Here is a 25,512-nt window from a genome sequence, read left to right on the forward strand (position 1 = left end):
GCATTGTCATTTTCTGCTCTAACCTCTCCCTGGTGCTGATGGCTATACAGCACCCTCAGCCTCCTGTCTACCCCTTTGGGGCTCTGCTTGAGAGCAAGCTTTGGCAGGCACACAGGTCCCTGCAGGAAGGCTGAGCTGGGTTTGCCTTGAGGGGGTTTTGCTCTCAGCATCTGGGGATTACTAAGGTCACATTTCTTATGTTTTGGGGGTTATTTAGCAAAACAAAGATGAGGAAAATGACAGGAGGGAAGGGTTGGATTTACTAAGAATACCTTGTTAGAGCCAGCCAAGACCCTGACCTAGCACCCCTTCTGCAGGTTTGGCTTTGTGCTGCCAACAGCCTCTTAGCTCTGATCTACTTGGAGAATCCCCTGCTCCCTGCAGGGGATTTGGGCAAGATGACCTTTGAGGATCCCTTCCAAACTGATGCAATCTGTGAATTTGCTCAGGTAGCTGGACCAGGCAAGGGGCTACACTATGACTAACTTAAGCTAGCAGGTGAGGTATGGATGCATCTGTGAGCCAGGGGCTGGCTGGCTGGCAGCCCCCAGCTCCAAGGCAGATCACTGTGCCCCAAGGATCCTGCTCCTCAAAGCACCCCGAGTCTGTGTGCAGCTGAAACATCCAGAGCAGGGCTACCACGGCCAGCACTCCTGCCCTGACCACGGGGTGGGTGGAAGTGGCAGGGTGGTGAAGCTAAGGTCAAGGAGCAGGGTGGTCAGGCTGGGCTGGGAGTCAGGCGATCTGGTGGGCTGGGAATTAGGAGCAGGGTGACAAGGCAAAGCCTTGGGGTCAGGGAGGATATGGGGTCGGGGAGCAGGGCGGTCAGGGCAAGCCGAGGCTCAAGAGCAGCGTGGCGAGGGCAGGCTGTGTGCGGGGGAGGGGGAGCCACGGCGCCCACCGAGTCGCAGGGACTGGGGACCGCAGCGCTTCCCCGCCGGGAGCGCCGGGGTGCCGCAGGGCTGGCAGCGCCGTGCCGTGCCGTGCCGTGCGGGTTCCGCTGCGCCCCGGCTCCCCCCGCCGGCCGCTGCGACCCTGCCCGTTGAGCTCCGCTGCGCCGCGACCCGCCGGAGGTCCCACGGCGGCGGCGGCGCCGGGGCTGGCACTTGGCAGGCAGCAGCCCTTCCCTTGCCGCCTCCTCCCCGCCCTCCCCGCTTCCTCCTGCCTTGGCAGGCGAGATTGCCTCACTCGCGAAGTGACCCCGGCAACCCCCGAAACAGCCCCGAAACGGGGTGGCGGGGGCGGGAGGGGAGCGGGGTGCAGGGGGGCTTACCGGACATGCTGAGCAGGAGCGGGCAGCACCTCGTCGGCTGCCCGGTGCGGCGGCAGCAGTGGCCCCGGCCCTGGCCTCAGAGCAGGTTGAAAAGGGGGCAAGAGGAGACAGGCTTCAAATTTGGGGGCGAAGGGGACCTGCTTGCCCGGTGGCAGTGCCAGGTGGATCCCGGCAATATTAAGGTTTTATCCCCACGGGTATAAGTTTGAGTTTTACTCTCCTAATGCCAAGTATTTAAAACCTCTAGAAACCAATGATTTGACAATCAATGATTGCGCGATACTTTCAATTTGAATATTCAAAGGCTCCACAAAATGGGCTATCTTTTGGTGGAACTGAGCACATCCCCATCTAGCAGAGGTTCTGGGGGAATAGGATTCGGTGGGGCCACCCTTCCCACCCTCTGCTTTTGGGGACATTTGCAGGGTTTTAGCCATCTTTCCCCTGAATGAAGCAGATGCCTTCGAATCAGCTCAGTGTTTTCCCCTCAGATGCACAGGCTGGGCTCCAGCCCTCTCGTATTTCATTTGCTACCTGCAGAGAAGGCTCTGCCAAGGACTCAGCTGCTTTTTGCACCTCTTTGTCATGTTTTAAGGCTAAATGCTAAGGTTTTGGGGCCCAGATGGCAATGTGTGGGCATGGTGTAAGGAAAGAGGCTGCCCTGGGCACCCAGGTGGCTGTAGCTACCTGACCCCCACTTCTTTCACAGCATTCCCTTTCCTCTGACCAGATTCTGGGCTCATTTTAGAGTTTATTTGCATTTCCCCCCCCCCTTATTTCAGACTGTTTGCTCTTGCTTCACAGGTTTGTCCCTCTCTTCTTGCATGCTTCAGTGCTGGCCTGCCCTGAGTGCTGTGCAGCTCCAGTGTGGCAGGATGACACAGGGTTTGGGGAACTTTTCATCACTCTAGTGACGTAGCTAGGATTTTTTTTGTTGTTGCTGTTGTTGAGGTTACAATTAAACTTTTCCCCTGATCTCCACAGTCTTTGCCATGCCCCAGGAGCTGAGGCAGAGAGCAGGCCAGGCTGTTAATAATCTACCAGCAGCTCAGTCTGGCTATTGTTGCAGCTGGATTTTTTTCCCCCTCTCTCTCTCTTTTCCTTTAAGCTGAAGGAATATATTTGACTTCTGTGGGAAGTGGTCACAGTGGCAATGTCATCCCTTGAGCTGAAACGTGTCCCTGCAGCTCCTGGTAGGCCAAGCCTTGCTCAGTGCAGCTCTGAGGGATGCTTCCCACTGCCCCCCGTGGAGAGAAGCCCTCTCCTCACACCTGTGATACAGCAAAAAGGAGAGTGCTGTGCAGGGGTCTTGCAGAAGGGGGGAGGGTCACAGGGGAGGACCAGAGGTTTGTCCATGCTGAATGGTTTGAGACCTAAAGTCTTCATGTTGCTGAAGCTTCTTCAAGCTGAAGCATGGGTGGTGGGTGGGTAGAGCCCAGGGAGGCCATGGGTGCTGTGCTGGGGAGTTGGCACTCCTGGGGTAATGTTTACCTCTGTAACCAGAGCCCAGAGAGCAGACTGTGCAAGGCTGCTCAGCTCCAGTCCTGCCTGAGCTGTGTGTGCCTTAAGGAAATATGAACCACCCATGCCCAGGCTGTTCCCACATCCCCTGCCCAGGCTCACACAAACCCTGCCTTAGTCAAGAGCAGAATGTCAGAGTGGGTCAAAGGTTTCCAAGGCAGCTCAGAAATGTCTGTCCCTGCTTCTCCCCCAGAGTCTGGCAGGAATGCAGGCAGCCCAACCCCCTGCTCCTGTCCATACAAGGCCCTTGCAGAAGGCACAGCTGAGATTGGTGATGGCTGCTCTGCCACTGTGTCAGACAGCAGCTGCAGACAGCAATGCAGCCTGGTGGTGCTGTTCTTTCTGGTGTGGAAGAAGGCTGAGGGCTCATGCAGGCCTCAGGTTTGGGAGCATAGGGGCTGAGTGTGGGGCAAGGAGACTTTCACACCCCCTGAGGTACTCTGGGGGTCTGTGCCTTGCCATGGCCCATACTCAGGGGAACAGCCTGAGTGAGTGAGTGCTCCCCAGGGTTGCTCTGCACCTACCTTTAGTGCCCATGGACCAAACCAGGAGGCAGCCAGGCTCAGCTCACCCTGCACTTAGAACACATGCAGAGGAGCTCTGGCTGCTGGCTCTTTCCCTGGGCTGAGCTTTCCTTATCCCTCCTGAGCCTAACCTACAGCAGTGACCCTGAGATGGCTCCCAGGCTGCTGTGGGGCCAGTCCCTGATGCTGCAGGATCCATGGGAAAGAAGTGGCAGCTGTGCCAAGCTCCTTTAGGCACAAACAGGCTCTGCCAGGCACGTTGCAGCAGGGCTGCTGGTGCTCTGGCTCTTGCAGCTGCTGCTCTGCTGTGCTGTGAAGGGTCAGGGTGAGAGGCTATCAGGGCAGGCTCTGTGGAGCCTTCCCTTTTGGGGCAGCTGCTGAGAACTCTGGGAGCTCCCCTTCTGATGCCAGAACACATCCTGGATAGGCTGCAGGTGCAGGAACCTTCCTGGGCTGCAGGCTGAGGAGTGCCAGGGCTGGTGCTAGGTGGTGTCTGCAGAGGGAAGGGCTTTGCGTGGAGGGCTGGCCTGACTCTCTGAGCAGCTCTGCAGTGCTGATTCTAGGGGTTCTGGCTGCAGGTGTAGGGCTGTGTGCCCGCCTTCCCCTGCAGGCAGCATGGCACGAAGCAATGCTCTCGGCCTGGTCCTATGACCCCAGTGCCACTTGTGATGCATGATGGGTGCTGAGAAGGCTCCCAGTGCTCTATGAGGCGAAAAGGAAAGGTGGGCCTTAGAGCATCTCATCAAGACACACTCTCAGGTCCTGGAAAGCTCCTGTTCTTCCCCAGACAGGCTTCCGCGGGTGCCAGGTTGGGGCCTGAGCTGGGCAAAGGGGGTGTGAGCGCAGCGGGTGGCACTGGCGGCACCCAGGGAGGCTGCAGGGCGCGCCGGGTGTGTTCGCGTGTGCAGAGCTCCCTCTAGTGGCCGCCGGCTCCGGGACTTCAGCCTTGCTCCAACCTCCAACCCCGGGGGGTGCTTCTTGGCAAGGGGCTGCCTCATGGCAGCTCACTGGCACAAGGCTTTGGGGCACATCACTTGTGTTGATCTGTAGGTAAGAGGGAGAACAGCTCTGTGTTTTCTTCGGGGCAAGAGGGACATTGGAATCATCAAAGAAAGAAATTCTGGACAGTGAGGGTGGGGAGACACTGAACAGGCTGCACAGGGAGGTTGTGGATGCCTCCTCCCTGGAGGGCTTCAAAGCCAGGTTGGATGAGGCCTTGAGCAACCTGGGGTGGGAGGTGTCCCTGAGAGGGCTGGAACTGGATGATCTTTAAGGTCCCTTCCAAGCCAAACTATTCTGTGAAACTATGAAAAGAAGTACCCGAGGTCCTTGTCTGTAGTTCCTGAGATCCCTGCCTACAGGCTGCAGCTATTTTTCAGGCTGGGTATTTTACTTGTAGCACACTGGGACTGTGAGCAATGACTTTGATAAAGCACTAGAAGGCACGACCAGAAGCTAAATGTGCTATTTCCAAGTGATTGTATTTCTAAAGAGAGCATAAAGCATTGCATGTTGTTAGCATCCTCTGCTTGATGGACCAGCTTTAAGGAAAAAAAAAGCAGACAAGTAATTAATTTGCTTCAATTTCTCCTTTCCTCCAGCTATTACCTCTCATCAGTAAGTTCTCCTGCCTTCATAAGGCCCCCAGGTGGGACTCCCATCCTCTTTTGCCCAAGCAGAGCTATCATGAAGGGGTGGTGTCTCCGAGGACTGCTCTGGTGAGAGGTGGCTCATCCTGGGGGGAAGCTCATTTGCCACAGTCATGAATGGTGAGAAGGAGTAGGGTGAGGTGGCAGAGTAGCTGGGAGAGTAGTGGACATCTTCAAGAGGGTGCAGAGTGTAAGGCTGGGCTCCAGGGATGGCTTGGGTCCAGCCTGAGCTTCGGTATGGGGAAACACCTCCAGAGTCGTGTGGGGAGAGGCAGCTGGCACTGGCAGGCAGTGCTTGCAGGGGGTCTGGGCAGGCACTGTCTGACTGGCTGAGGCTGTCTGGTGAGCTTTGCTCCCAGGGCTCTCTCTGCATGGAAGAGGGGAGAAAAGGCAAGAAAGACTCTTAAGAATAAAAGCTTGTCCTGGAGGTAATGGTACATCTAGCTTGGCTTCCCCAGGCCAAGCTCTGCCTTCATCAAGCTAAGCTATCCCCAGAGCCTAGCTGAATCTGACAGAATCAACCAGGATAGGCCTCCAAGACCATCAAGTCCAACTGATCACCCAACCCTATCTAATCAACTAGACCATGGCACACTCAAGGACTTCTATTGCTCTGGAGCAGTATTTGGTGTTATAACTGCTGAAAGGAATCCTCCATGCTGTCAGTAGGGGTGAAGGTCTACAAGAGGCTCCTGGTGAGACTGACCAGCCCTGGCCCTACAGGCCCCAGGAGCTTTGCCTTGGGGATGTGAATGGAGCTGGCTCCTGGGAAGTGGCAGGCATGGGGATAGGTAGCAGCCTGGAGCTGACAAAGGATGTTTCTAGAAACATAAGGAGCTTAATGGAGTAGTTGTGTTGGGGAGCAGGGAAGGTTGCTCGTTTAGGAGCTGGTCTCCTAAGGGACAATTACAGGGAGGGTGGCAGAAAAGAGGCAAAATGTTCCTCCTCAGCCTTACCCTGGCTGCTGTGTGCTGGATGGCAGCAAAGAGGCAAAATATTCCTCCTCAGATTTGCCCTGGCTGCTGTGTGCTCCTCTGTGGCTGTGTCCTGCCATACTCCCATCTTTGCCAGAGGAGTGCCCCTGGCTTCACCCCAGCCCTGGGTTGGGTCCCCTTTCAGTGGGGACAGAACTGCAGGCTCACTCACGAGTAGGCAGTGCGCTGTGTCACTGGGGAAGGATGGCAGGAGAGGGGGCACAGGAGAAGGGCTGAAGAAGGAGCTGGGACCAGCTGTGAGGGCAGCTGCACGGTAGTCCCCATAGTGGTCGCTGAGATAGGGGTCCAGGAGTGCTGAGTGACCCTGAGTGGCAGAGGAGTCACAGGAGAAGGTCTTGGGCCCTAGAGGGGATGAGTAGGCATCACTGACAAATTGCTTTGTGTGGGAGAAATCCAACTCAGCTGTCAAGGATCTCCTGATGCTGTAGTAACCAGCCATGGTAGGTGAGCCTGTGGTAGGCAGGGGGGAAAAAAAAAAAAAGAGTTGGCTAAAGGGAAATCAAGACAGCAGCACCTGGGGAGCCACAGAGCTGTGGGAACCTCTGCAGGTGCAGGGCAGAGCCCTTTTCTCTCTAGCATCAGCCAGGGCAGGAATCAATCCTGACTTGGAACAGGTGTGTCAGGCCAAGAGCTTTTAGCACCTCGGGCTGCCCTGATCCATCTGATGACCTCCATCTGCAGCAAACCAAATGTGTCTTGGGAGGCTGCAAGTATGAGGCTAGGGGGACTGAGCTTAGCCTTTGCTTCTTCTTTGCTCTGCTACCACCCTTGAGGAGGAGGATGAGGATGGGGCTACAGCTCCAAACCCATCTGCCTCTGGTCTGGACTTACTCCCCATTCCCTGCTCAAGAGCTGAAGGTACAGAGCAGCTTCTGGCTTCCTACTTTCTCTCCAGCTCCATGGGAAACTGCAAGATGAAGAGGGAAAAGAGAGGATTCAGTGCCTATCAAAAGAGGTGGGAACTGCTTTAATTACCTCTCTTTCCCCTCTTTGGGAATGTCATACAAGATACCAGGAGTCTTTCTTTTATTATATTGTTCCTGTTTTGACTCTTTCAATTACTTTCCTCCTGGAACTTTTTTTTCAAGGGGGGGTCCTGCCCTAGTGTTCCTTTGCTCACTTTGGAGAAGGAGAGACAGGAGCAGTGTTAAGTGTGCAAGCTGCATGGAAGGGATTTGTCAAAGGAGGAAAACCTCACCTGGCATTTGGACAAAGGGAGACTGTGGTGTGCTGGTACTGCCCTGCAAAAGATGAAGACATGTTAAAAATGTCTTTCCAAAGCAAGTCAGCTCTCTGAGCATGTGGTTTGGGAAGATGGATTGAAGCTTGTGGAGAGCAAATTTAGACTGGAGATGAGGAAGAAATTCTTGACAGTGAGGGTGGGGAGACACAGGTTGCCCAGGGAGATTGTGGATGCTCCTTCCCTGGAGGTGTTCAAGGCCAGGATGGATGAGGCTCTGAGCAACCTGGGCTGGTGGGAGGTGTCCCTGCCCATGGCAGGGGGCTGGAACTGGATGAGCTTTAAGGTCCCTTCCAACTCAACCCAGTCCAGGAATCTGTGCTGGTATAATTCAGATGCACTGTTTGAGCTTTGGTGTTATCAGGATGAAGATCTTAACTGTAAGATCTCATGACTGATGCCTCTCAGGTACTGGCAGATGTAGGCTAGGGAGGTCTTGTGTAGAGCTGGTAGCAGCTGGCTTCTTACTGCTGTACTGCAGGGTCCCTTAATGCAGCCATAATGCTGAGCAACCATTCTGCTGTTGGCACAAAATAAGGGCTCAAGAAGCAGGCACCTAAGCCCTCAGCTGGTCAAAAGAGGCAGATCCTGCACTGCCCCTGTTCTAGCCTAGCTCTCCTGTGCTATGCCTACCTGCACAAAGCCACCTTAGCTGCCCTGTCCTAGCAGAACCAGCTGGCAGTTGTGTCTAGCTCCTGGTTGGGTGCTGCAGCAATGCTGATAGCAATAACCTTCTCTTGGTCTCTAGGGAAGGGAGAATTGGCTCTGAGTGACCCTGGTGCTCACGGTGGCTCACTTCTTACAAAGCAGTGTGGCAAAGGCATCTTCTCCTCTGGGGCAGAGCTCATGCATGGGAGTCTCATTAAGTTCTGCCTGCAGACCTCCAAAGCCATAGAGCAGAAATGCAGTGCCCGTGGCTGCAGCTCCTCCTGCCCTGGCCAGTGATGGTGCCCTGCTATTTCCAGTTTGCATTGTGCAAACAGGAGGTTCCTGCCATAGCAAGCAACCAAATTTAGAGGTTTAGATTTGAATTAAATTTGCCAGGGCTAGGACTTCCTTCTACTGCTGGGGGAGGTTTGCAGCTGCTCCATCATGAAAATGAGCCCTGAGCCCACACCAGTCACAGAGGTTGCAGGAGTGACACAGAGGTGTCAGGAAGGAGCCCTTTGGCTTGTGGGCAGATGAGAGCATTCACACTGCAGGGTCAGGCAGGGGCTTGCACCTGTCTCCATCTGGGCCCTTTTCAGCCTCAGACCTCAGTGAGGATCAGAGCACACTGCCTGGCAGATCTAAAGCCTCCACATGCAAATCTGGGCTCAGCAGACACTCCTCTCATCCATGCCCTTTTAGTAATACCTCCTGCTGCTTCAGGGTTCTTCCCCACTGTCTCCTCTGCCTGCCCATGCCCATCATGTCCTGCAGCCAGCTTCTGTCTGCACTCACTGAGGAGGAGTCCCTTTGACAATGGTGGTGCAGAGCTCTGCACTGGCATTTAGAGCCCAATCTAAACACCCCCCTGGGAGGCAGTCTAATGCTGTCCCCTGGCACCCTTAATCCTGTATTTGAGGGGAAGCTATTTGAGTTAGGAGCTGCAGGAAGCACAGATGCTGCCTGCAGGTCCAAGGGCTGCAGTGATGAGAGCTGGGATGCTTTGCTGGTGGGACAGGAAGGTCTCTGGGTACAGCTTCCAGCCTCTAGTATGGAGCATTTCAAATTCTCAGTGCATCTGAAGTTCATCTTTGATTCATCTGTTTTTCAACAGCCACTGAAACTCTCTGTCACAGGCAGCAGCCCACCTTGCACTCAGCTGTGATGCACAGCACAGAGCTGACATTAGCTGAAGGGCTTGGCCTGCCTGAATTCCATTGCAAGAGCCTCTCCATCAGCCCTTCTTTGGCTTTTGCCATAGCAGGCAGCTGCAGATTTGCAGAGACCTGCATCAGGTGATGGAAGGAGAGGAAGTGACCTGAAACTGTGCCAGGGGAGGGTTAGGTTGGAGAGCAGTGGTCAGGGATTGGCAGAGGCTGCCCAGGGAGGTGGTGGAGTCCCCATCCCTGGAGGTGTTCAAGGAACCTGTGGCCATGGCATGTGGGGTCAGAGTTTGATGGCCATGGTGGTGTTGGGTTGAAGGTTGGACTGGATGATCTTAGAAGCCTTTTCCAGCCAAAATATTCTATGATTTCTCTTGTCTCCTAGTTCCATATCAGGGGATGATGGCCCTGGCTTAATTTAAAAACTAATTAATTCATTTCCTCCCTGCATTGCTTCCTTTCAGTGCTGTAGGCCTTGGGCAGCTGGACCTTCTGCAACACATCAGTGTGTCTGTTTAGCATCACTTGAGTCCACAGCAGATTCAGCTGTTGAAAAGCTTGGTCTCAGCCTGCCTTGCACGTGACTGGGCAGAGATACTGGGTGGGAGGTACTGCAGAGAGCTGTGTTGCTTTATTGCCTCTCTAACCCAGGAGTGGTCACCAATGAGGCTGCCTTGGGGGCTAAATGCAAGAATCCAGGTCAAAATAATGACCTGGCCCTGCAGTGAGGCTCTGTGGTGCCCTCTGACCACACTTTGGCTTCAAATCTGGGTTCAATCTGTAGCACAGCAGCTGAAGTAACAAAAATTGATACTAAAAGCCAAGCTTAGTCTGGGCAGGGCACCTCACTGGGTTGCTTGACAGCAAGTTTGTCCCTGGCCTATGAGTGCTGCTGAGCATAGTGCTTCATCCACGTGCCTACCAAGCTCCCCACCTGAGAAAAAATATCAATGCCCATGGCAGGGGGGGTTGGAACTAGATGGTCCTTGAGGTCCCTTCCAACCCTAACAATTCTATGGTTCTATGATTATGCAGACAGTAACTGCAGATTCATGCCTATGGATGAGCCAAAGGAAAAAAGCCAGACACTTTCTCCAGCCCAGGACCAAGCCTCTCTGCCCTGCAGTTGGTGGGGAGCCCAAATTGTGTGGCTTTCATCCCAGCACACATAGAATCATAGAATTATTAGGGTTGGAATGGACCATGGGCAGGGACACCTCACACCACAGCAGGTTGCTCACAGCCACATCCAGCCTGGCTGCAAAAACCTCCAGGGATGAGGCTTCCACCACCTCCCTGGGCAACCTGTGCCAGTGTCTCACCACCCTCATGGTGAAAAACTATGATTTTCCACACTGGTTTCCTATCAGGGCCTGTCTGCCATCGAGCTGTTGCTGTTCTGCTGCTTCACTAAACAGCCCAGCAGCTCATCCCTGATCAGCAATGTCCTTTCCTCAGCAGCATGGATTCTCCTCCATGGACCTCCCCTTGCACACACACACACACAAAACAAAACAAAACAAAAGCTTAGTGATTTTTTTGGAAGCAAAGATCAGGTTGAAACAAAAGATGCAGCTGAATTACTCTGCACCATGAATATCCAAAGGTAAAGGTTCAGTTCTCTCCTGTTTGCTTTGATTCTGGGTTGCATTGTGCCAGCCAAACAGAGCTGCCCTCACAGCTGTGCTCTTCCTCATCCCGGCAAATACGGATGTTTGCCCTGCACGATCATTTGCCATCTCTCGGAGGGGAATTAGCAACAGTGCTGATTTTGCATGAGATACAAAGGCAACTGTAAAGCTTTGGAATACAAAGCAAAGGGCAATAAAGCAAAGCAGCAAGGGTTCTACAGGTCCTGAGGGCTGTGGTGTTCAGCCGTTGAAGCTGCCGCCTCCAGAAAGGGGACAGGTAAAGCACAGAGTCATGGACCTACAGAATGGTCTGGGTTGGAAGGGACCTCCAAAAGGCATCCAAGGCCAACCCCCTCTGCAGTCAGCAGGGACATCCTCAACTAAATCAGGTTGCCCAGAGCCCTGTCCAGCCTCACCTTGAATATCTCCAGGGATGGGGAACCCAACCACCTCCCTGGGCAACCTGTTGCAGTGTTCCACTACCCTCACAGTGCAGAACTTGTTCCTAACATCCACTCTAAATCTGCTCTGCTCTAGTTTGAAGCTATAGTTCCCTGTCCTATCACTCCAGGCCTTTGTAAACAGTCTCTCTCCATCCTTCTTGTAGCCCCTTTCAGGTACTGGCAGGCTGCTATTAGGTCTCCCCAGAGCCTTTTCTTCTCCAGGCTGAACACCCCCAGCTCCCTCACTGTCATCACAGCAGAGGTGCTCCAACCCCCTGATCATTTTCATGGCCCCACTCTGGACCTGCCTCATCATAGAATGGTGTGGGTTGGAAGGGACCTTAAGGATCATCCAGTTCAAACCCCCCTGCCATGGTGTAGTGGAAGGTGTCTTTGCCCAGATGGCTCAAGGCCTCATCCAACCTGGCCTTGAACACCTCTAGGGAGGGGACATCCATGACCTCCCTGGGCAACCTGTGCCAGTGTCTCCCCGCCCTCACTGTCAAGAATTTCTTCCTAATCTCCAGTCTCAAGCTGCCCTGCTCAGGTTTACAGGACAGGACTCCTCTGGCTTAGAGACCCCAGAGCTGGAAGGGACTTACACTGCAGTGGGAGCCACTGCTCTGCCTGGATCGTTTCTCAGCAAGCAGGTCCTTGACTGTGTGCTTCACTCTCACTCCCTGGTACACACGCTTGCCAAAGTCTGTAGGCACTGAGGGGATGAAAGGAGCATTAGAAATGGTTAGTGAAAGCAGGGAGCAGCTAGGAGGGGTTGTTAGAGAAGCAGCAAATGCCTCATTTTCTGTAATAAAATGCAGTATTCCTGTAATAAGCAAATGCAGCACCTCTGGACACTGAGTCAGGAAGTGTGTAAGACTGCTAATTAGTAATGCAAGGTCATCCTTTAGGATGCCTCACAGCAGAGGCTGCTTGTTTATAGAGGACGAAGACAGAGCTGCCCTACCCCCTATTTTAGCATCCAATACCAAGTGGTTTCCATGCAGCTCCCTCTGTACCAAATGCATAGAATGGTTTGGGTTGGAAGGGACCTTCAAGATCATCCAGTTCCAATCCCCTGCCATGGGCAGGGACACCTCCCACCAGCCCAGGCTGCTCATGGCTTCATCCAGCCTGGCCTTGAACACCTCTAGGGACAGGGCATCCACACCTCCCTGGACAACCTGTTCCAGTGTCTCCCCACCCTCACTGTCAAGAATTTCTTCCTAATCTCCAGTCTCAATCTCCCCTCCTCAAGCTTCAATCCATTCCCCCTCATCCCATGACAAGAAGCCCTGGTACAAAGGAAGATATGGCTGGCTGATGGAGTTTGGCTTTTGTTTTTCCAAACAGAGCTCTGGAGGATCCAACACTTCCCCTTTGTGTCAGCAAAAGTGGATTTCCCCACACAACCTCTGTTGCTTTCAGCAGAGATGCTGTGGCTTAGCCCCTTCTTGCCCTTCTGGTGTTGCTGGCTTTCAGCACATCACTCTGTGAGCTTTGATCTCAGTGCAGCAAAGGTGGAAACACCCCAGACAGTTGGAGAGGCTCCTCTGAAAAGTGATGTGAATCAGAGTGCAGATCTCAGCAGAAGAAAAGGAGCTGACTGCCCAAGTCTGCTTTGTTTCTCCAGCAAACAGAGAGAGGTGCCCTTGTTGGTGATGGAGGAAGGCACAAAAGCAGTGTCTCAGCCAAGAGGCTGATGGCAAGCCTGGCTCTGTGTCCTTGCTGTGCCTGCAACACAGGCAGCCTGTCTACAGGCTTTGTGTGACTCTTGGTGAGAGGCATCTGCTCTCTTGCCCTGCCTGGATAAAGCTTTGTGAGGCCTGCCCTTGTGTGCAGGCATTCTGGCAGGAGGGAGGGTGGAGAGGTACCCAGGTACAATGTCCAGGATGGCTCTTTTATCCTGGCTGGCAAGCTGTGCCTGAACAGAGAGCTCACACCTGTGGAGCCAGAGAAACGTGCCCACGTGGGCTTTTATTGGGATCTTCCAGGGAAAAACTTAGCTTTGAAGTTAATCCCTTGGAAAACACACAGCCGTATCCTCCTGGGGGAACACAAACAGCCACTCCACAGCTGATGTGTTTGATCTCTAAGCCTGTGATTTATCATTCTGCCCTTCTGCTTTCCAGGATGTGTCATTTGGCTCCATTTATCGCTTTCATCCATGTCAGATTGTGTCCCCAGGTGCACATACACATGGAGAGCTTAGAAAGGGAAGAGCACAGAATTTAGACAACACAGAATCTCAGTGCTGGCTTGGGATTAGTCCAAGTGTTTTCTGTTGGGCCATGGAAATTGCAGGTTTGGAGCAACTGCAACTTGGCTTTGGTGTTTGAGTACTAACCAGAGAGACTTCAACTAAGACTGGGCACAAGGCAAGCAAATTGCAAGAGGCAGTGCCCCAGAAAGCTTAAGATGAGGGTGGTGAGACACTGGAACAGGTTGCTCAGGGAGGTGGTAGAAGCCTCATCCCTGGAGGTTTTTAAGACCAGGCTGGATGTGGCTCTGAGCAACCTGATCTAGTGTCAGGGGGGTTGGAACTGGATGATCCTTGAGGTCCCTTCCAACCCTGACAATTCTATGATCCTATGGAAACAGCCAAGACAGAAGTGAGTGCCCAGTGTGCACTGCAAGCAGTGAGCATCTATGGACAAGCCAGGACACAGCCAGGAGCAAAAATCAATTCTTGCAGCTGAGAGGAATCTATATGCTGAGGATGCCACCTTTTCATGGCCCCAAGAAGGAGATCTCCCTCCTCTAGATCCTTTTCAGGGCTCTTTTTCCTGAGTGCAGTTGGAAGCACAGGTACTCAGTGTGCACATCTAGCTGGAACTCCACAGCTGTGAGCAGAGCAGGGGAGAAACAGGATGGGAAGCTTCACATCTTTGCATGAGAGTTCCTTTAGAGGAATTCAAATCCTTCTGAGTAAGAAATGGAATGGCTGTGTCCTCTAACCCTGATTCTTAACTTAGCAGCCCAGCCTCATGTAACTAAACTTGGTGCTCTCAGTGGAGCTATTCAGACTCTATCTAACTCTGCTGTTGGCAGCACTGGGGAAGAGAATGTTCAGTGAGGCCCAAATTTCTATCATTTTCAAGCAAATTGAATCTTTTTCTTTTTTTTTTTCCCCACATCACTTTGATGCCTTTTGGAGAAGTGCTGCTTTCTGAAGGAATATAAATTCAGCCTCTTCAGATGCTATTAAGTCCTTGAAGCACTGAAGATGCCACATGGAGATTTTTGACACAATTCTTGTTTCTGATTTGTATTTCCTGTGAAAAACTGTGAGCCCAAGGCTGGCACAGTTTGTTCATTCCCTGCTTATTGCCATGCAGATGCCTCTTAGTGCTTGTGAAAAGCCAAGCTGCTGAAACTCACCTGTTTCCATTGTGGTCACTGGTGGCAAGTCCCAGCTCTCAGATCCTGCAGGGCTTTGCAGCAGGGTTGCCTGGCATGAGCTTTCCAGAGCAGAGTGAAGTCAGTGCTCATACTCCACTGGTAAAGTTCCAGCTGAGCCTGGCAGAAATGCGTTTTCTACATTTCAGTGGCATTTCCATGATACCTCTTTTGGGATTTGTTTAAATGCAAATCTCTTGCTCTTGTCTCTCACTCCCATTTGCATGGTCAGTGTAGATCATTCCCCAAGAGCTTCTTTCCTGTCAGAGCTGGAGGAAAACTGAGCTGAGGTTTACCAATGGAAAAAAAATCTTGGGTCCAAGTGAAAGCTTGGTAAGTCCTGCAGTGATGAACCAGCTCCTGGCAGAGGAGGAACCTGGCTGGGAAAACAAAGCTTGGGGCATGAGCATCTTGTCCTGTGTAAGGTGAGGCATCTGTGGAAGATGCACACAGCAGGCCCTGCCTGGGGAGCAGCACTGCCTGTGTGGGACACCATCAGGACAGAACTGGAACTGGATCTCTGGACACTGTGAACCCAGGAGGCTCTGCATGGCATCCACCTTGGAGGAGAGGGATAGCTCTCAGCCAAGGACAGCATGCTCCTGGGACTGGCAGGAACACCCTTCAGCAAACCCACATGCTCCTGGAGGGGAGGCCAGGCTTTGGCTCTCCATTATCAAGCACGGAGTCTCCTTTCTGAAGGTCTGAGGTGCCAGGAGGGGAAACAGCAGCCAGGAAAGGACCTTTTCTTAAACTGCTGTTGGACCTAGATTGAAGTGACCTTTGGCCAGGCCTGCTTTAACCATTCCTCTGGTCTCTGCTTCCAAATGACAGCAGGTCTGTTTCTGCAAAACCAAAAAGCAGAGTTAAGCCTTTAGACTCTTCTTTAAGCCCTGCAGCTCATCTCCTAGTTCTGAGACACATCTGCATTTGCTGCCAGAGAGCCATTTTCCCTGCAGCATGGCCAGCACCCCCTGCTAGCGTGGTGAGGGCAGGCTGGGCTGAGTCAGATGATCTCTGGAGTATTTTGTGCACCAGCAGAGAGGGCTGGTGCCCAGCTTTGCCTTGCTCATCTTACATGACCAGGACAAGACTGGCGCCAGTGCCTTCCTGATAATTAAATATTGCTCTTCTTGTGGAGTCTGCTGCCAGCTCGTGGGTCTGTGAGGTAAGATCCATCCCTCTCTGTAATTCCAGGCATATCCCCCAGCATTTTCCTGGAGAAGAATTTGACCTGTCAAGTGAACTGCCTGCCTGGGGAAGGCTATTAGGATTTTAAGTAATTTTTTTCCCCTTTTTCTTTGGAGGAAATATAAAACACAAGGAGCAGCAGCTGGCAAAGGCTGCATCTGCTGAGGCTGTTGAGGCACTTGGGGAAGGCAGAGCTAACATCCTGAATACCTGTAGCCAGGTGGGGGTTGGTCTCTTCTCCCAGCCAACCAGCAACAGAACAAGAGGACACAGTCTCAAGGTGTGCAAGGGGAAGTTTAGGCTGGTCTTAGAAAGAAGTTCTTCCTAGCAAGAGAGATTGCCCCTTGGAATGGGCTGCCCAGGGAGGGGGTGGGATCAACATCCCTGGAGGTGTTTAAGAAGGAACTGGATGAGGCACTTAGTGCCATGGTCTGGTTGATTAGTTAGGGTTAGGTGATCAGTTGGATTTGATGATCTTGGAGGTCTCTTCCAACCTGTTTGATTCTGTGATTCTACAAGCCCTCTTATGTAAAACAAATCTTATTTCAGCCTGGCCACTCCTGGCCACCCCCTCCTGATACCCACAGGTGTCTCAGCTATGGTAGGTGAGGTACCAGAATGGGCAGGAGCACCAGGCAGGTTGCAGAAGCCTGGGCAGATGTGAAGTTGCAAGAGAGGAAGGCTCTCTTGAGCAACAGCTTCTTTGCCACCTGCCTCCTGGCAGGCTTCCCAGATGGTTTTGTCTCCTGTGCAAGATGTTTGTATGCTTTGGTGAGGGTATACAAGCTGAATGCCAGTCCAATTCCAGCTTTGCACTCTGCAGCCAGTCCAGGAGTTTTCTGCACTGATTACAAACAGAAACCGACAGATTCCACAGAAAACTAATAAGAGGGAGACCAGAAAGTCATTCAGCCTTCTTTGAGATGAGATTCGTCTCTTACCACACATTTTTCATTTGGAAAAGCACCAGACCTTGATTTTTCTCTGTGTTTTAGTGAATCTGGGCATGTACTTTCCATCCCTACCAGAGGGGAGAGCCAGTGTGTGTGGCAGGAGCTATAGAAGCAATTGTGCACTGGCAAGCAGGCTTTGGGAAGTATTTTACACAATCCCATTTGGTTTTAGCATGGCATTTACCTGTGCCAAAGCAAACTTTCTGAGAGCTGTGTCCCGATTTTGTGTTACAAAAGCCCAGGAGAGCAGAGGTAACAGTCAATGTGTATTCGTTTAATTCAACCTGCCATTCCAAGCTGTCTTCTCGTTTCTGAGTCAAGAGAACATGCCGCATGGATGGGGTTTGTGTTCGCCATTTGTCCGAGGTGCTCAGCTGTGTGGATTTTGACCGCAGTCTTTGCACTGCGAGGACTTTCTTGTTTACGCAGGAACGATCCTGGAGGCAGCAGCAAAGCCTGTGCTGTGCCAGCACCGCAAAGCCAGCTGCCGTGCAAACATGAGATGAACGCATCTGTTGCCGGTTCCTGGGATTGGGGTTCCCTGAAACCAAACGGAGTTCCTGGCGCTGCTGTAGGAGCGGATTCGGCTGCCCCCAGCGGCTTAGGAACCTTTGGGAGCTGGCGCCGTTTCCCGGCGGGTCTGCCTGGCCGCTGCACGCCTGCAGCCGGGTCCTGCGCAGCGATTGGTCGGCGGCTCGGCACGGGCGGCAGCTATTGGCCGGCCTGGCTTGGTCCTTTGGGTTGCGGCGCCCCCCCCCCGGCGGAGCAGGGGCGGCCGGAGTGCAGTGGTCTCCAGCGCCCCGGGGCTCGCTTCTCTCCGCCCGCTGCTTTGGTGCCGCTGGGCCGGGCTTTGACCACCGCTGCGGGGGCTGGGGGTCGCTCCTGACCTCGCCAAGGCCCGCCGGACGGTGCCCGGTTTCGGGCAGCGAGGAACCGCGGCGGGGAGGGGAAGGCTCGGCGTCTCCTCGCTGCGTTTCGGGGCCGGTGGCCCCGGCCATGCCTCCCTCCAAGGCCGGCGGCAAGGGGGCTTTGGTGCTGCAGTGCGAGTGGGGAGTGTGCACCTACGTGGCCTCGAAGATGGAGGAGTTTTGCGAACACGTGTCCCAGCACCTGCAGCAGCACCTTCCCGGAGAGTACCGGGACGAGATGGATCCTCTCGGTAAGGAGTTCGCAGCCTCCACTGCTGCGGCTCATCAGCCCTCCCTCTTCTCCGGGATATTCCGTGTGAGAGAAGCTTCCTGTCCTGTCCCTGAGGAGCACATCGCTGCCTGTTGCAGGACCAGAATCTCCTGTTTCTCTCCGTGGGAACCAGCTTTACCTGGAGAGTTTCCATCAGAGCACTAAGGCCTATCTGTTTCCCGTTTGTGTTGCAGAGGAATACACGTGTCTGTGGCAGGAATGCGGTTTCTGCTCCCCAGAGAGCTCAGCTGACCTCATTCGCCATGTCTATTTCCACTGCTACCACACCAAGCTGAAGCAGTGGGGGCTGAGGGCCCTGCAGAACCAGTCAGAGGTCAGCCATTGCCAGCTGGACTTCCAGAGCCGCAACATCATCCCTGAGATCCAGGAGAACTTTCTGTGCCTGTGGGAGTACTGTGAGGTGAGAGAACAGGAGACCTGGGTTTGCTTTCCTATGTGCTACTTAAGCTGTGGCAGCCAAGGAAAGGAGAACTGCAGTCGTCCTGCAGCTTTCCTGCACACTTGCCTCTTTGTCCTCCACTGAGCATGGAGAGACACTGGAACAGGTTGCCCAGGGAGGCTGTGGATGTTTCCTCCTTGGAGGTGTTCAAGGCCAGGTTGGATGAGGCCTTGAGCAACCTGGGCTGGTGGGAGGTGTCTCTGCCCATGGCAGGGGGTTGCAACTGGATGATCTCTAAGGTTCCTTCCAACCCAAACCAATCTATGCAAGTATCTGCTGTGCTCTGGCTGAGGCCAGCTCATGCTGATCTCCGCACCCTGTTCTGTCTGTCCTTGCTCCCCTAACAGAGATCATTTGATAATCCTGAGTGGTTCTACCGGCACGTGGAGGATCACAGCTTCTGCTCTGAGTACAAGGCATCAGGGAAGGAGAACCATGTGGTCCTCTGTGGCTGGAAAGGTTAGTGGGTGCATGCAAGGCCTGTCTAGAGAGTTTTGCAGAGGGATGGATTGCAAACACTGTAGAGAAGAACTCTACTCCTTGGCAGAGTTTCAGTGAGCCTCTTGAATTTAAAAGATCCACTTGCACAACTCCCACAGCGTGCACTGCTCCTGTAGCATTTCCTCCATGGGCTCCAACTGAGTGCTCAATATTGACCTTCTCATTTATATTCCATTAGCACCTAGAAGAAAAGGCTCCAGTTAAGTTTTTTTCAGTACTTTCTCTCTCCTGTCTTTGTGTAGCTTCTCAGCTGCTTGCCTTGGGGCCACACCAATTGTCCACCAGTGCCATCAGCCTGCTGTGTCCCTGCTCTGTGAGCTCTTTTGGAGCAGGGGTTTGATCCTGGCTGGTCGAAAAAAGCAGCATGGAGGCTGCCATTCTGTGGTAGTTTTAGGCTGTGCCTAGAAAATTTTCCACAGGTCTCGAACAGAAAGTAGTAGAATGTAAATAAATCACCATGGATGTAAAAAGGAAAATAATCATAAGCTCTAAATAATCCCATTGGACAAACTGCCAACATAAGCTAGCTGTGCATACTGCCTTTCTCTCTTTTTGCTTCCCCTGCTCTGGCTGGTGCTTCTGTTGGCTTTGCTGACCTTGGCTGCATTGCTTTGTTGTGGCTAGGTACTAACAACCAACCCTCTGCTCTTCTTCTCTCCCCTAGCATGTACAGGGTGGAGTAGGAGCAGGAAAGGGGAAGCTATTAGTAGCCCTCCCCCTGGTTTTGTCCAGGGGGGGTTCTTGTGCTGTTTATAAGTTGTAACTATTGTCTCTTGTACATACTCCTCGCATTTCATTCTAGATTGTAGCTCTGCTTGTGAACACAGCTTCATTTGCTTCCATGGCTTGGCAATTTAAAGTTGGGGGAGGAGTGTGGGGGGTGGGGGGAGTTTTCAACCCACCACACATCCAGTCAGGTGGCAAGGCTGGGGCTGGTGTGTCAGTGGCAGTTCTGTTGTTTGTCCCCCAGACTGCGACTGCAGCTTCAAGGGGCGCTGCAAGCTGCGGGAGCACCTCCGCAGCCACACGCAGGAGAAGGTGGTGGCCTGCCCCACCTGCGGGGGGATGTTTGCCAACAACACCAAATTCTTCGACCACATCCGCCGCCAGACCGCCCTGGACCGTAAGCTGCCCTGCACAGGGACCCTGCCAGGCTGGAGACATGGGCAGAGCCCCAGGGCATGAGGTTTAACAGATCTTAAGTGCCCGGTTCTACACTTTGGCCACAACAACCCCATGCAGTGCTGCAGGCTGGGGACAGAGTGGGTGAAGAGCAGCCAGGCAGAGAGGGACCTTGGGGTACTGGTTGGCAGTAGCTGAACATGAGCCAGCAGTGTGCCCAGGTGGCCAAGAAGGCCAATGGCATCCTGGCCTGCATCAGGAATAGTGTGGCCAGCAGGAGCAGGGAAGTCATCCTGCCCTGTGCTCAGCACTGGTTAGGCCACACCTTGAGTGCTGTGTCCAGTTCTGGGCCCCTCAGTTGGAGAAAGATGTTGAGATGCTGGAATGTGTCCAGAGAAGGGCAGCAAAGCTGGGGTGGGGTCTGGAGCACAACCCTGTGAGGAGAAGCTGAGGGAGCTGAGGGTGTTTAGCCTGGAGAAGAGGAGGCTCAGGGGAGACCTCATTGCTCCCTACAACTACCTGAAGGGAGGTTGTAGCCAGGTGGGGATTGGTCTCTTGTCCCAGGCAACCAGCAGCAGAACAAGAGGACACAGTCTCAAGCTCAAGCAGGGGGAAGTTTAGGCTTGATCTTAGAAAGAAGTTCTTCCCAGGAAGAGAGATTGCCCCTTGGAATGGCTGCCCAGGGAGGGGGTGGGGTCAATATCCCTGGAGGTGTTTAAGAAAAGCCTGGATGAGGCACTTAGTGCCATGGTCTGGTTGATTAGTTAGGTTGGGTGATCAGTTGCTGTCTGCCTGCTAAGAGAAGGGCCTAGCTCCACTGTACCTACCCCTTTTTCTCCCTTGCTGCCCTTTGTGCTGTTCTCTCTGCTTTGATCACTTTTCTCACCATCCCCTTCCTCCCTGGCTCCAATGCTGCAGAGCAGAGGTTTCAGTGCTCTCACTGCTCCAAGAGGTTTGCCACCGAGAGGCTGCTCCGTGACCATATGAGGAACCACGGTGAGTAAAGCCTCCTCCTCCCAGCTGCACCTTTGAAGAGCCTGTGCTCTGCCCTGCACTGGGGTGATGTTTGCCACCCTCTCTTTGGCACAGTGAACCATTACAAGTGCCCTCTGTGTGACATGACCTGCCCTCTGCCCTCCTCCCTGCGCAACCACATTCGATTTCGGCACAGCGAGGAGCGCCCCTTCAAATGTGACTACTGTGACTACAGGTGAGCAGCAGGGCTTTGCACCTTCCCTGAACAGGGATGGAGAAGCACCCAGAGATAATCTGTGTCCCCCTTTGTTCCTTTATCATCTCCTTTCAGCTGTAAGAATCTCATTGACTTGAGGAAACACCTGGACACGCACAGCAAGGAGCCAGCCTATCGCTGTGAGTTTGAGGCTTGCAGCTTCACTGCACGTTCCCTCTGCTCCATCAAGCTGCACTACAGGAAGGTCCACGAGGTGAGAAGGCAGCAGAGGGCTGTTCTGCTCTGTGCTCTCTCCCAGTGAGGTTGATAACATGCAACAGTGCAACATGCTCTGCAGAAGCATGAGGGGGGAAAAAGTTGCAGTGATGTTAAGTGCTCTAGGCTGACCAGGCCTGTAGGAATGTGAGGTAGGGTTGCATTCTTCACTCACTGCTGCAATAATGCCTCTTGACAGTCTTCTTGGAGGACCTGATTCCCATATCCTTCCATTCCCATGCATGGATACCAGGCCCTCTGGTCAGGCTCACAGAGAGCCACTGGTATCCTGGGATGCATCAAGAAAAGTGTGTCCAGCAGGTCTAGGGAGATTCTTCTACCTCTCTACTCTGCCTGGTGAGACCACACCTGGAATACTGTGTCCAGTTTTGGGCTCCCCAGTTCAAGAAAGACAGAGACCTGCTGGAGAGAATCCAACAGAGAGCCACAAGGATGATTAGGGGACTTGAGCATCTCCCCTATGAAGAGTGACTTGAGAGCCCTGAGGCTGTTTAGTCTTGAGAAAAGAAGGCCGAGAGGGGATCTGATCAATGTGTATAAATACCTGAGGGGTGGGTGTCAGGTGGAGGGGGCCAAGCTCTCTTTGGTGGTGCACAGTAATAAGACAAGAAACAACAGGTTCAAGCTTGAGCATAGAAGATTTCACCTCAACATGAGGAGAAACTTCTTTACAGTGAGGGTATTAGAGCCCTGGAGCAGGCTGCCCAGAGAGGTTGTGGAGTCTCCTCCTCTGGAGACTTTCAAAAGAATGCATTCCTGTGTGGACTACCCTTTGGCAGGGGGGTTGGACCTGATGATCTCTTGAGGTCCCTTCCAGCCTCTGCTATACTGTGAGACTGTGTTCACATCCCTCTCTCTGCCTTGCAGGGTGACTCAGAGCCCCGCTACAAGTGTCATGTCTGTGACAAGTGCTTCACACGTGGCAACAACCTCACTGTGCACCTCAGGAAGAAGCATCAGTTCAAATGGCCCTCAGGGCATCCTCGCTTCAGGTACTGCCCATCCTTAGCTCCACACCACCTCTCCTCTCGTGCAGGAGACAGCTGGAGCTGTGTGCTGCATCCTGCTGGAGCAAAGGCCTGACAGTGCCTGGGCTCTGATGTTTGCTTGTGATGTGCTCAAGATATGTTTCCCAGTGGCTGGGAGGCACTAGGCAGTAAACATCAGGTAGGATCTGGCAAAGCAAAGAGCAGTGGGTCAGAGATCAGGGACAAGGGCAGCAGTGGTGTCATCACAACTGCTTCTGCAGGACACTTCTGAGCTTGGCAGGGGCCAGGTCATGGTGTCCTGCTCTAGAGAGAACTGCTGCAGGTATATCTCTTGACAGATGCCTTGGCTGCATCCTCTATAGGACTCTTCTTTTGGTGGTGGAAGCCTCGTCCCTGGAGGTTTTAAAGGCCAGGCTGGATGTGGCTGTGAGCAACCTGATCTAGTGTGAGGTGTCCCTGCCCATGGCAGGGGGGTTGGAACTGGATGATCCTTGAGGTCCCTTCCAACCCTGACAATTTTATGGCTCTCCAAAAGGTTACTAGAGCCTAAAAGCTGGAAGGAAAAAAATGGATGGACCTCAGATGCTCCCAGTGAAACTGAGTGGTGGAAAGAGATGGGCTTGTGGCATGATAAGAGGCCTGGCAGAAAGCTCAGAGCCTGCCACACGTGGGGGCTGCAGGGGTCTTACCTTGCTTTCCTGGTTTCATTTATTTAGCACTGGGTATTGGAGCCTAGGCTGTAGTGTGCCTTCCTTGGCTGCTGCTTCAGGCTGCTGGCTGTCCCTGGGCAGGGCCTGCAGTGAGAGTGACTCCATCTGCCCTGCCTCTCTTTGCTCAGGTACAAGGAGCACGAGGATGGCTACATGAGGCTGCAGCTGGTGCGCTACGAGAGCGTGGAGCTGACCGAGCAGCTGCTGAAGGACAGAGAGAAGCGAGGGGAGGCTCTGGATGGCTCAGCTGAGTGTGTGGTGCTGTCTGAGGGGGAGGGCAACCTGCAGGGCATCATTCTGGAGGCCCCAGCAGAGGCTCCCCCAGTGGAGAACAGCTCTGCTGAGCTGCCAGCAGCCCCACTGGCCCTGCCGCCCTGCTCTGCTGACAGCTCTGGGCCAGGAGCAGCAGAGTGCTCAGAGCAGGAGCCCAGCGGCCTGGGCAGCCCCATCGTGCGTGTGGTGAACAGAACCAACGAGCAGGGGCAAAGTGAGACTGTCTATTATGTCATGGCCAGCACCCCCTCAGAGGAGCAGGGGGCAGCACCTGGTGGGCTTCCAATGGAGCTGGAGGAGAATGTCATGGACCGTCTGCAGAGGACAGCGGAGGAGCTGGGCATCCACATCCTGTGAGCTGCCTGGCTGCACGAGCAGGACTTGGGCCTCCCTGGGCTGTGGAGGAGGTTGGGGACTGCTTGGGCAAGGAGGCTGAGATTGTCCTCACCTGCCTGCAGCTGACTGACTGCCCCCTCTTCTACCCCAATCTCAATGGCTGCCAGCTCTGGTCAGCATGGGGAAAGGAGAAGGACAGGTCCTTCTTGGTTGTGGGTCAAGTGACGAGCTGGGATGACCTCTCTGTCCCCTCCTTTGGGGATTAGGGACTAGCAAGCCTCTCCCACCCCTCCAGACCTTCCCCTCTTGGTCATTCCTGGGTGATGTGGTCCCTGCTGCTATGCAGCTAAGTTGTCAACTATTGCTGAGCATGGTGCTCAGCTAGGATCTTCCCAGGCAGAGCGAGCAGAACCTGTGGTTGAAGCCCCTTTCCTCTGGAGATCTTTGGCCCTTAGCAGGTCTGTTCCTCTCTCTATTTCTGCCTGCATTAGCACTTGCCTGAGCATCATCTTTGGTGGTGCTGTTGGGGGGGTTTGCACTACTGATGCCATGGCACTGCACTGATGGAGGGGGCTGGAGGTGCTGTCCTTTGCAGGCTGCTGTTGCCCTGCAGCACTGGGGGACTGGGAGCTTCCTGCTGCTTTTGTCCTTCACTGAGTTTCCTCCCCACATTGGGGTTTGGCCTCCTGGTTGGGCAAAGTGTACTTTGGTCAAGCAAATAAAAGTCAGACTGCCAGGCCAGCTGCTGTGCTGTCTTTTTCAGCCCCATCCCTGCCAGCTGTGCTGTGTTGTGGTGGGAGGGTGAAACCAATTTGCTTAGGGCCTGCAGGGTGGGAGGTGGGCACCCAAGGGGCTGCCAGGATCTCTTGCTATGTCCAGCTGGTGAGTGCCTTGGAGAGTGCTGCTCCACATCTCCAGAGGTGGCACTGGCAGGTCAGGCTGAGCTCTGGCACTCTTTCCCTGCTGCTTCCTTCAGGGTGTGAATGTCAGCTCCCTGCAATGTCATTGTTTGAGCATAGAGAGCAGCCTGGGCTGGTGAGCAGAGCCAGCTTGCCCTTTGGAGAGGGATTTGGATGAGGACAGTGAGAAGATGGTGTCCCTGGAGTGAGACTCAGGCTCTCACTGCCCCGTGTGTGGAGGTGATGTGCACAGATGGGGGCAGGGAAGTGTCCTGGGCTGGACACTGGATTTTTTTCCATTGCTTCCTTTCTCTGCAGTTGCAATTCTGTGTTGATGGAGGAAATACTCAACCCTTGGTCGTCTGCTTGCTTTCTGATTACAAACACGGTGGGTGGGAGTCGTGGCTGTGCCCTTGGGGTGGGGTGATGAGAGCAGCCCCTTAGGCCTGTGCCCTGGGGGTGAGGGCAGTGTGCCCTGCAGTTGCCATCACAGGGGGTGGGTAGGGAGCAGGGATGAAGGGGGCAGAGCTGTGTGGGAAGGTTTCCTGGGGCTGCTGACTCTGGGGAGAGCATCCCTGGGCTGCTGGCACTTGATGTGGTCAGGCCTTACCCAGCCTTCCTGTCTGGCTCTTGCTCCCTGGTGCTTGGCAGAGCTGGGCCAAGGATACCTTCAAGAGAAGGGCCTCCTGCCAGCTTTGCATTCACAGCACTTCCAGCCTTGCCTGCTTTCCAGCATGCAGGCCTCAGGCCAAAGCCATGCTTGCCCCTGCATCATCCTGGCCTCTGGTGCTCCTGCCCAGCCTGAGTGTGAGGTGTTTGGAGCAGTGGCTGGGAGGAGTTGTCCCTTTAAACGCTGGGTCCAGGGAGGGTAATCTGCCAGAGATTATCTGCTGGGGAGAGGATTGGAATTAAAGGGAATGTCTCCTCCCTTCCCCCTGTGTGCTACAG

General features: G+C 53.8%; 2 protein-coding genes across 2 annotated transcripts; one reads left to right on the forward strand and one right to left on the reverse strand.

Annotated features, from left to right (window-relative positions):
• Positions 1–4,932: 4,932 nt before the first annotated feature.
• Positions 4,933–17,625, reverse strand: POU2AF2 (POU class 2 homeobox associating factor 2). The gene is made up of 6 exons (XM_054395566.1): positions 16,916–17,625; positions 12,959–13,027; positions 11,690–11,849; positions 7,161–7,203; positions 6,114–6,412; positions 4,933–5,334 (listed from the first exon to the last, which is right to left on the reverse strand). The coding sequence occupies exons 1-6, from the start codon at positions 17,623–17,625 to the stop codon at positions 4,933–4,935; spliced, it is 1,683 nt and encodes a 560-aa protein (XP_054251541.1).
• Positions 17,624–23,717, forward strand: HINFP (histone H4 transcription factor). Its single transcript, XM_054395625.1, has 9 exons — positions 17,624–17,786; positions 18,001–18,227; positions 18,614–18,725; positions 19,738–19,890; positions 20,808–20,885; positions 20,979–21,099; positions 21,196–21,334; positions 22,225–22,349; positions 23,185–23,717. The coding sequence occupies exons 1-9, from the start codon at positions 17,624–17,626 to the stop codon at positions 23,684–23,686; spliced, it is 1,620 nt and encodes a 539-aa protein (XP_054251600.1). The 3' UTR covers positions 23,687–23,717.
• Positions 23,718–25,512: the final 1,795 nt, after the last annotated feature.

This window comes from Indicator indicator, chromosome 34 (genome assembly GCF_027791375.1).
Source record: "Indicator indicator isolate 239-I01 chromosome 34, UM_Iind_1.1, whole genome shotgun sequence".
Classification (NCBI taxonomy): Eukaryota; Metazoa; Chordata; class Aves; order Piciformes; family Indicatoridae; genus Indicator; species Indicator indicator.